This window comes from Dipodomys ordii, unplaced genomic scaffold (assembly GCF_000151885.1).
Source record: "Dipodomys ordii isolate 6190 unplaced genomic scaffold, Dord_2.0 Scaffold1, whole genome shotgun sequence".
NCBI classification, from domain to species: domain Eukaryota; kingdom Metazoa; phylum Chordata; class Mammalia; order Rodentia; family Heteromyidae; genus Dipodomys; species Dipodomys ordii.
In genome coordinates, this window is record NW_012267217.1 from 40,268,659 (window position 1) to 40,279,053 (window position 10,395).

General features: G+C 38.7%; 1 protein-coding gene across 2 annotated transcripts; it reads left to right on the plus strand.

Moving 5' to 3' along the window:
* Positions 1–1,674: 1,674 nt before the first annotated feature.
* Ctla4 (cytotoxic T-lymphocyte-associated protein 4) lies at positions 1,675–6,626 on the plus strand. Of its 2 annotated transcripts, XM_013032225.1 has the most exons (4): positions 1,675–1,917; positions 4,274–4,621; positions 5,076–5,185; positions 6,103–6,626. In XM_013032225.1, exons 1-4 carry the CDS (start codon positions 1,809–1,811, stop codon positions 6,205–6,207), a joined length of 672 nt encoding a protein of 223 aa, XP_012887679.1. In that variant the 5' UTR covers positions 1,675–1,808; the 3' UTR covers positions 6,208–6,626. The 2 variants fall into 2 exon arrangements, with proteins under 2 accessions (XP_012887679.1, XP_012887748.1); XM_013032294.1 differs by lacking the exon at positions 5,076–5,185 and having other exon boundaries at positions 1,747–1,917; positions 6,103–6,170.
* The last annotated feature ends 3,769 nt before the right edge of the window (positions 6,627–10,395 follow it).

A 10,395-nucleotide genomic window follows, 5' to 3' on the forward strand; every position in this document is an offset into this window, starting at 1 on the left:
TTCCAAAATTACCATTTTTATGTTATAGTTTATTACAGATGTATGTAGATTGTTTATATCCTTGTGGTTCAATTTTGGTAAGTCATAGAAATTTTCTAGGTTTTCCAGTCTGATAGAATGTAAGCTTTTATATATTCTGTATTGGCTTTCTGAATTTCATTGGCATCTATAACGGTGTCCCTTTTTCTATCTCTAATTTCATTAATTTGGATCTTCGCTCTTGCTCTATTGGTTAGTGTGGCTCAAGTTTTTAAAAATCTTGTTTATCTTTTCAAAAAGGCAACTATTTGATTCATTGTATTGTCTGTCTCATTCATTCATTCTTATTATTTCTTTCCAACTACTGATTTTGAGTTTGTGTCTTCTTGGTTTTTTAAGAGCTTGAGTTGCTTTCAATCACCTTGATTTTCTTGTGTAAGAACTCATGGCTATAAACTTTTCTCTTGGTACGAACTTTGATGTGTTTCAGAGGTTCTGGTAGGGATGTGCTTTCGCTTTCATTTGAATCTAGAAATTTTTAATGATTTTCCTATTTTTTCAATGATTCCTTGATCATTCAAAAGTCTGTTTTTCAACCTTCATGCATTTTGAATAGTTCTTGTAGTTTTCCTTGATATTGATGTCTAATTTTATTCTATTATGTTCCTGGGGCCCAGGAAATTATTTTGACATTTGTTAAGAGCTGTTTTATGGTCTAGTATGTAATCTATTTTGGAGGAAGATCCATGGGCTGCTGAGAAGACTGTAGGCCATTGTTATTGGATGTAATACTCTATAGCTGTGTATTAAGTCTGGTTTGTCAGTGGTGTTGTTTAGTTCTGAGATTTTGTTTGGTGGTACTGGGGTTTGTTCTTAAGAATCTCCTGCTTGGTAGGCAGGTACTTTACCACTCAAGCACACCTCTAATCCTGCTGTTATTTTTTTTTTTTTAAATAGTGTCTCCTTCCTGCTTGAGCATGCACCTGGATCATGAAATTGGGTTCTTTATGGTGTGGATATTCTATCCAAGATAAGATTACAGTGTTGAGGTCACCCACAATAAGGTATGTATATTATAATTTTTAAATATCCTAAATATTAAAGATTCTAAATAAACATTTAAAATAACAGTACTTATGATTCAAGTAATAGTGTTCACAAATGCTTTTGTTCTGTCTAACATCTTCGCTAAATTTAAAAACTCTAGACACATTTATTTTTAATTTTAGGTGTTTTGCATAAAATATTGTATTTGAAAAAAATCTATCACCTAATGGAAGATATTCACATAGAATTCTTACAAATGGTGGTGACTGACAAAATCTGCAATTTGCTCAAGACTCCATGAGCTTGCGGCTTAGCATTTGTGGGGATGTGGATGGAGTGAATTAGGCAGTAAAAGATGATCAGATGATTAGATAAAATTGGGACTTGCAGAGGACCCCTGCACTCCAGGAAATTCTATTCTCCAGGTCTAGTCTCCATTTAACTATCCAGTTCCTTAACATGAATATAAGGCTTCCATTTCAAGTTGAGTAGATTTTTCCATCAATGTATTGTCTTGTTTTGAGCAGTTTTACTTTGAATGTTTGAGGTTGCCTTTTCGACGTAACAGCTAAACCCACGTCTTCCTTTCTCGTAAAATCAAAACAGAAAGACTGTCTATTCAGGTGCCTTCTGGGTTTGCACGTGTCGTGTGTACCTGTCTGATCAAAGGTGTCTATATAAAGTCCTTGAATCTGTGTGGGTTCAAACACATTTCGCAGCTTCAGGATCCTGAAGGGTTTCATTCTGCTTCCTGAAGACCTGAGCCCATCTCCCATAAAGCCATGGCTTGTCTTGGAGTTCAGAGGCACAGGGCTTGGCTGAATTTGGTGTTCAGGAACTGGCTCTGCACTGCCCTGTTTTCTCTTCTCTTCATCCCTGTTCTCTCTAAAGGTGAGTAGAAACTTCTGGAACATGAGAGTGGAGGAGTTATTTCACCTACCTGGGTTTCATTTCTTTCATCACTTAAGGGCAGTGATTTATAGCAAAGCCAGAAGTGAAAGGTGAACCTTCAGTCTTCTTGTTTAGCTGGATATGAAGTCTAAGGCAAGCATGGGACAATGGACAGCAGCCAGTAAATAAAGATACAGCACATAGCAAAGCGCTACACTTCAGTAGAGACTTAATGAGCATATGTGAGTTGGTTCTGCAGACCTGGGCAATTTCAGACACCTCTATAGTGTTAGAAGATGCTATAAATAATTAAGAGGGAAGAGACATCCATAGTTCTGACTACTGCCAGATGAAGCCCAAGATTTCCTCTTTAAAAAAAAAACAACCTGAAAAGTAAGCATAACATGGAAAAAGCACTTTCCTTACTCCATTAGAGGTTCTGAAGTCTTCTTAATCTAGTCTATAAATGAGATAGCTAGTTATTTGGAATTACAATAGGAGAAAGGAAAGAAGAAGGGAAGGAAGAAGAAAGGACGAAAGAAAGGAGAGAAGGAAGGAAGGAAGGAAGGACAGAAGGAAGGAAGGAAAGAAGTAAGAAAGGAAGGAAGGAAAAAAGGAGTGAGGGAGGGCAGGTTTTAGTCTGTTTGGCATAAGGTGTTTGATTTCTACCAGACTTAATTATGAATTTCAGATGTAGACTCTTAATTTTCAGATAAACACCAAGCTTGTTATGCTGATTAAAAATGAACACTCCCATTGACTCTTCCCCTTCTTTCTTTAAACATTAGTTAAGAAAGACTGTGGTTTGTACAAAGTGGGAATGCAAAAGAGCTTTGATTATTTAATATGCACTGGAGATAATAGATTCATATGTAGTTTCTTATTCATATGTACTTTCTCATTTTTCTTGCTTTGCATTTGAATAGGTAAATGTTAATATCCTTAGTAATATGCCAATTTCCTTTTTAGGAAAGTTTTCTCCACCTGTATCTAGGATCTTCCCATGGTGGATATTGAATATTTGAGTGTGATAATTTAGTGGATTGATTGAGTGATAAGTGAGATATCATCTACGAAGGGGCAAGGAATTGGTCTTTCTTATGTTTAGATTTATTACAATCAAATTGCTAACAGCTTATCTGGTAATGATGTAAATATTGTATGTAGAAGTTTATAAGCCAGAAGTGAAAAGAAGTATCAGATCTAATTACCCCACAAAACTTTTAATAGGCAGAACTTGCATAAACATTGTAATTAAATTGCAACAGGTAACACAGATGAATGATGGTATTCAGTCTAAATTTGGGGGGTGGGTTATTTGTAATACTGACAAGACAATAGCTGGTTAGTTATCAAAAGATAATGTAACAGAAAGCCACCATTTTTTTTCTTGAGACAAGGTTTCAATAGGTAGCCCAAGCTGGCCTTACATTTATAATCCTCCAGCCTCTGCCTCCTGAGTGCTGGGATTACAGGTATGGGGCCATCATGCCTGACTATGAAGCCACTAGTTTTATAATGCAAACCTTTTTGAATGGAAAGATAACTTCCCTTATTTTGTAAAAGCTAGAAGGGACAGAAAAAAAAACAAAGAAAATAAGAGTGTTTGAGGGAAGGAGAGAGGGACGATGGAAGAGGTGGTGGCCTGGTCAGGGGAAGCCTGTAGAAGTTAACAGCAAGGTTGCCTCAACCCAGAGAGGAAACAACCGGGTGCCCTTGGCTCTGTGGCTTCTTCATCTAGCAGCACATGCTACTCTACAACCATCAGTCAGGGAAGGGATGCAGGGCATTGGGAGCCATGGCTCTGTTGCTCCTGGGTGATGGAGGTACAGTTCCATATACTTTGAGAAATTAAGCAAACTGTGTACTTCAATCTCCAGAACTGTGCCTACGACTTATTATAGTTCCCAAGTAGTAGAGTTCCACTTTAACCTTAAAATACCAGGCTTGGTAGGTACTGTGAGAGCATGTCATCTAGTCCCATCTTTCTATCTGTGACAGAAATGGAGAGTCGTGACTTCCTCAGTGACTTATTTCATGACAAAACCTGACCTTTGGTTGGTCACATCAGTGCTCCTCCTGTCATAACCCACCATGTTCAAGGAACTATTCCCTCACAAAGAAACATACTTATAGAGAGTAGCGGGCACACAGCTACATCTGAGGAGCAGAGGCTATGCCGGAGTGGGTGGAGAGGGAAGGGGCTGAGGGATGATGAGGTATTTGTTGAAGCAGAGCTAAGGCCCAGGAGCTGTGGGCTGATCAAAGAGAGACATTCCCCAGCCAGAGTTGGTGCCTGGGGCCTGTCATGAATGAACACGAGTTCACTGAGTTGCCTTTGGCTTTTCCATGTCAGCCATCCACGTGGTCCAGCCTGATGTGGTGCTGGCTAGCATCCAGGGTGTCGCCAGCTTTGTGTGTGAGTACTCATCTCTCCACAATGCCTCTGAGGTCCGGGTTACAGTGCTGAGGCAGACCAGCAGCCAGATGATTGAGGTCTGCGCCACAACGTACACAGTGGAGAACGAGCTGGCCTTCCTAGATGACCCCACCTGCTCGGGGACCTCCAGTGGAAACAAAGTGAACCTTACTATCCAAGGCTTGCGGGCCGCAGACATGGGACTCTACATCTGCAAGGTGGAGCTCATGTACCCACCACCATACTACGCGGGCATGGGCAATGGAACCCGGATTTATGTCATTGGTGAGCAAAGTCATTTCAGTATGTTGACATCTGTTGGGGATGCAGTTTTCTTTGCATGGAAACTGTTATTTCTTAACTTCAGGTGATGTGGGAGATTTTCCTTAAGAATTCTCTACATCCTGTTAGCCTTGCTTATGATGGGTGGTGAGTTATGCAGAATTCTGTCTGTGAAATAAAATGAGCCCAGAGAAAGTGTTTTCTGCCGCCAGGTGAGGCACCTGCTGTGGTGTTCGTGACATTTGGTCTTGTGCCTGCAATAAGATACCTTGGGGAGGTCATCTCAAATAGCCAGACTTCACTGTGGCTCTTATCACAGTTTAGGTCTAGATAGCAAGGTCTTCAAAATTCTAACTTGTTTTTTTTGTTGTTGTTTATTTATTTTGTTCACTGATGAGGCAAACAGTCTTGAGTTTGAATCTGTCTCAGGGAGGTTCTGCTTTGTTCTCTGTCACAGATCCAGAGCCATGCCCAGATTCTGATTTCCTCCTTTGGATACTGGCAGCAGTTAGTTCCGGGTTGTTTTTTTATAGCTTCCTAATCACAGCTGTTTCTTTGAGCAAAATGGTGAGTGAGGTACTGACAATGTACCATGTTTGATGGGGGAAACCTTTAGTAGTGTCTACTGACCAGATGATGGTGTGAAGATGAAATTTCTTGAGATGAAGCAATAAATGAAGATGAGGAAAGGCAATGGTGAAAAACACACTGGAACCCTAAGCGCTGGCCTTTGGGGTTTCAGGATGACTGATACTGTACGTGAACGTGTAGAACACTGAATGCCTGTGCTTCTGAGCAAGGTTTCATTTTGAGTAACTGAATAACAAGGGCAGCTGTTTTGCCCTTTCCCTTCATGGCAATGGTACTTAGTTAATAACCTTGAAACACAAGATTAGGTTGGGTAAAATGCTGCTAGCCACGACCACCTGGATGTAGTTTTATTCTCCTACATGTCCCTGTAATTCATCTGAAAACAATCTCTTGGGGCCCTCCTGTAGGCTGCTCATGTAATGCTGCTGCTATTCTCTTGTCTATGTAACTGAGCTATTTTGGTCTCCTTTACATCCAAGTAAATGAAAATCCCAGATTTTATTTGCTAAATTTCCATTATACATCCAAAGTACAAAATTATTTGTCTAAAACCATTTTTTTTGTCAGTCATGGGCCTGAACTCTGGGCCTGGGTGCTGTCCCTCAGCTCCTCAGCTCAAGACTAGCACTCTACCACTTGAGCCACAGCTCAAGTGAATTGAACCCAGGGCCTCATGCATGCAAGGCAAGCACTCTATCACTGGGCCAACTTCCCAGCCCCTCTAAAACCATTTTTAAATAGCTGAATGAAAAATTAGTTGAACTTTTATAGTTCTGTATATTGTGAACATTCATTTTCATCAGGATAGAGACCTAATATTTACTGTCTTATTTTGGCTAGAAATGCTTCTGTATTCTTTAATAACAATGACTGTTTCTTTCTGTGTTTGGCAGCTAAAGAAAAGAAGCCCTCTTACAACAGGAGTCTATGTGAAAATGCCCCCAACAGAGCCAGACTGTGAGAAGCAATTTCAACCTTATTTTATTCCCATCAACTGAGAGACCATTGTGAAGAACAAAGATCATGTTGAAATTTCCAGGAGTTGAGGCAATTCTAACTTTCATGCTACCTGCATCTATTTTATTTGCTTATATATTTTGGGAGGGAACTTGTCTCTCTTTAATATAAAGCTGGATCCAGGACTCAAATAAAACATACTACAAATTGAAGGACCAGGAAAGCAGAGCCAGGACATTGCTGTCACAGCAGATCCAGTTTCAGTAAAAGCATCATTTGTGAACAGGAGGAGGATGAAGCATTATGATGGGGGGGGGTCAAAGAAGTAAATTAGGAAATGAAACAGTCCAAAAAAAAGAAAGGGAGAGAGAGAGAGAGAGAGAGAAAGGACTGTATTGTGTGCACCTTGTATTTAGGTGTGAGATGTTTATTGCTTTTAAATTTTCACTCAATCTCTTCTTTTTTACTTTGACTAATTTTACACCTTTATGTTAATTTACTTTTAAATGTATTTAGATGTAATTTTACATTTTTAGCAAATGTATAGTTGCATGAAGATTTAAAAAATAGTTACCTGGCTATTTTGGCCAGTGATTCCAAAGCTTATATTGTACCAATATGTATTATTAATATTATTATTATTGGGGCTGGGAAGGTGGCTCAGTAGTAGAGTGCTTGCCTTGCATGCATGAGGCTCTTGGTTTTATTCCTCAGTACCACATAAGCAGAAAAAGCCGGAAGTGGAGCTATGGCTCAAGTGGTAGAGCACTAGCCTTGAGCTGAAGAGCTGAGAGACAGCACCCAGGCCCAGAGTTCAGGCCCCAAAACTGACAAAAAATTTACAATTATTATGTTTTGATGAAACTGAGGATTTAGCCATATATCCCTCCAACCCATAGCCCCTTTACTTTTAGAGTTTTTCCCAGCCCTCTAACCATAATCCTCCTACCTCTATCTCCTGAGAAGCTGGGATTATAGGCATGGGTCATAAAACCGAGCCTTAAATGTATTTTTAAATAATATTATGCATTGGGATGGGTCACATGTGCTTTTGTATATTTGCTGATTATTTGAATATAAACACTATATGACAGTGTCTTCCCACCAGGAGTTCTGGGGAAATATTTTCAGGGAGTTCAGGACACTAATATATCAGATAGAATATAAGGTCACTTGCTAATTGGCTTGTGAACTGGATGAGGTTGTATCATACTGACATCAGCCTTGAGATTTTATACTAACTCCTTTAAATGATTTGCAAAGAAGCCAAAAAAGAAGTGATTTGCAAAGAAGTGGTGTCTGTGTTAACTTGATTGATAGCATACTGTTGTCAAGAAAATGGCTCACTCGAGGAGAGCTATAGGCACAATCTTTTAGGAGGCTCCAGTTTCATGGGCCAAATTCATGCCACAGGTACTAAGAAAGCAGTACATGGTAGAATGGAGTACATGAAGGTTCTGAAAACTAATACTGCTGGTATTTTTTATCTCAATATTTTCCATGAAAATGCAACAATTTGTATTTTTAATTAAATAAAAGTCTTTAGTGGGTGTTTTCTAGAGTCATCTTTATCATCTTTGGATTTGAGTGTTGTGTTGGAGGTTGATTTCAAGAGATGCATTTAGTATTTCATAGAGTTGCCCATACTTAAAATACTGAAAACATATTGGAAAAACACAAAAGGGCAAAAAGAAAAATGCTTCATGAGTCAATTATACACCAGTCATTCTTGAAAGGGGTCCATCCTATTTTCTTTTGATTTCTTCTATTTGGAATGTAATGTAGGTTAATACACATGTAAATGCATGCACATGCACATGCATACGTGCACAAGCACATAAAGACACAGACACACAGAAATCCTTTGAAACTTAATAGCATACTCCTTGTCTCAGGTTCTTCATTGCCTATGTCTTACCTCCAGTTTTCTCAGCTCTAGTCACACTGAATGCAGTTGCCATGACAACTCCAGTGTTGTTAGCTATGCTTCTTGCAGCCATTTTGATTTGCCTTTATGGTAAGTGGAACTTCCCTGTGGCTTACAAATAGGCGACTTTGCAAATATGAGGGAAACATACCTGCTGTTCTGTGTTGTCAGATGGAAAGACTCCAGCCTATCCAACTGAGGTCTGATTCTTTGTTAACTAATATGTTGCCTTAGCCTGATTGGATTCCATTTAAGGGCTCTTGTTCTTGCGCTCCCTATCCTGTTATTGTCCAATGAAATGATATATAAGTTGCTCAGTTTGGTCAGGACCACCTGTAAATGAATATACTGGATAACTTATTAAAAACACTGAATTAAGTGCTTAGCCTCGGATGTACTGATTCAGCATCTTTGGATGATGGGTCAAAAATTTTACACTTCTAAGAAGCATTTTATTGTTTCTTATGCTATTTAAGTTTTAAGAAGTCATTTGGGCAACTTTATCTGTCTCTGTCTCTCCCTTACTCAGTCTCGCTCATTTTCATCCCCAACAAGTTTTAGTAAACAAGACACAACCCAAAAACATTCCAAAGATATTTTTAAAATAAAAATGAATATGTCTTTCAAAACAGGAACATAGAAATTGATATGAATGAATTACTATAATGTAGAAGACCATACTTCTCAATCTCTTGACCTTTATTGGTAGCCATGGAAAAATTAATTATCAGAAGCCTCAACCAATAATATGATACCATTTTCTACTACTCATAATGCCTTTAGAGAGATCCCTCTTTTCCATCATTGATGGCACATCTAAATGACAGAAAAAGTTCTTAAATAAGATCTTTGAAGGCAATTGACTAAAAGCTTAACTTTTCTTCCCCTATTAACCCAAATTCTTCTGTTGGCTATTCATTGAATTAGGGATTTCTTGTTTACTCAGGTTCAATCTTATAAAAATAAAATACTCCTTAGCTCGAAGTGTTTCCCTGTATGGCAGAAGAATTAGGAAAAGAAGGTTATGACCAGTTAGTTCAATGAAAGGGGAGAAAGAAAATGTAAGAGTCAGTGTTAAGAGAGTCTTTTTATTCCCCCAATCTTCAATTTTTTTGGGGGGGGTGAGGTTATTTTCTTTGTCTGCAATAATCAGAGAAGTATATTGCTTCCAAGTCAGAAGACCAGTTCTCTCATTGAATCTTAGTCTTCCTAACCATATTTATCTCTGGGAATAGGTTCTTAAGGAAAATCAAATATGCCATAAATCTAGAACTTGATCTGCCATGCCTGGAGAGCCTGGGCACTGGAACCTCTTATCCAGTCAAAAATGCAAGTGGAAGAGCAGCAGAGCAGAGCTACTGGGGGCTCCAGGATCCATTTTCTTCTCCTATACACCTACAACACATGCCTCCTGCTCATCTGTCTTCTTTTTATCATGATATTTCTACTGATTTCTGACGTACAAATGTTGAATTCCTCATTCTCTCATCCATTGAGACTAACTTATTTTGCTTCTGTCAGATTTGCTGACACTATAAGTTAGCATAGATCTCCCCATCTCTCTCCCAAGCTATCCTTAATCTCATCTCTACTAGCTTTGATTGTACATGCCTTTTCTGCCTAGTCTGATTGGGAACTTCAACAAGATAGAATAATCATATATGTATCTGGTAGCTACTCAAACAAATGAAGAGTTATGTAGTTAGGTTAGCTGGGACTGTGGGGAGGACACTGCTTTTTGTGCAGAGCCTGTCTTTGATCTTAGTCTATTCTCTTTCCCACCTGATTCATAAAACTGGGTAGGTGCATCATCTTCGGTCCTCAAGCCTTTGAAGTTCTGGAATGTGAGCCTCTGCTGGCTATCCTGTCACATTCTACTTTTATCTCAGAATACTTTTAATAGTTTTTCAAATTAGTTTGCTTGGGGGAAATTATCATTTTACTATTTCTCTCTTTTGGTGTGTTTGAACTGTGAGTTGTTGCTAAAACTGACAGTCTTTTCATACATAGGCTGAACCTTCTTTCATATCCACTACTGTATACATTTGGTTTAACTTAGCTGGAACAGAACTTGCAAATGTTGATGCTATTGTGTTGTTAAATGGTGCCAACCTAATGAATAAATCTAAGAATACATAAACTTGAATTATCATTTCAAGAGCTCTCAATGCAAAAGAGATAATAACCTTCTCTGAACAATTTTCCCTATGGTCTCACTTATATTTTGCACCTGGTTTAGAGCTAGGCCTTGTTTTATTGCACATGTACTTTTTTGCATCTCAAGTCAACTTTATTCTGTTCA

Excerpts from the sequence above, each read along its gene's own strand:
- Ctla4 (XM_013032225.1), top strand. The coding sequence starts at position 1,809 with ATGGCTTGTCTTGGAGTTCAGAGGCACAGGGCTTGGCTGAATTTGGTG. Across the intron at positions 1,918-4,273 it reads CATCCCTGTTCTCTCTAAAG|CCATCCACGTGGTCCAGCCT; the intron begins GTGAGTAGAAAC and ends TTTCCATGTCAG. Across the intron at positions 4,622-5,075 it reads AACCCGGATTTATGTCATTG|ATCCAGAGCCATGCCCAGAT; the intron begins GTGAGCAAAGTC and ends TCTCTGTCACAG.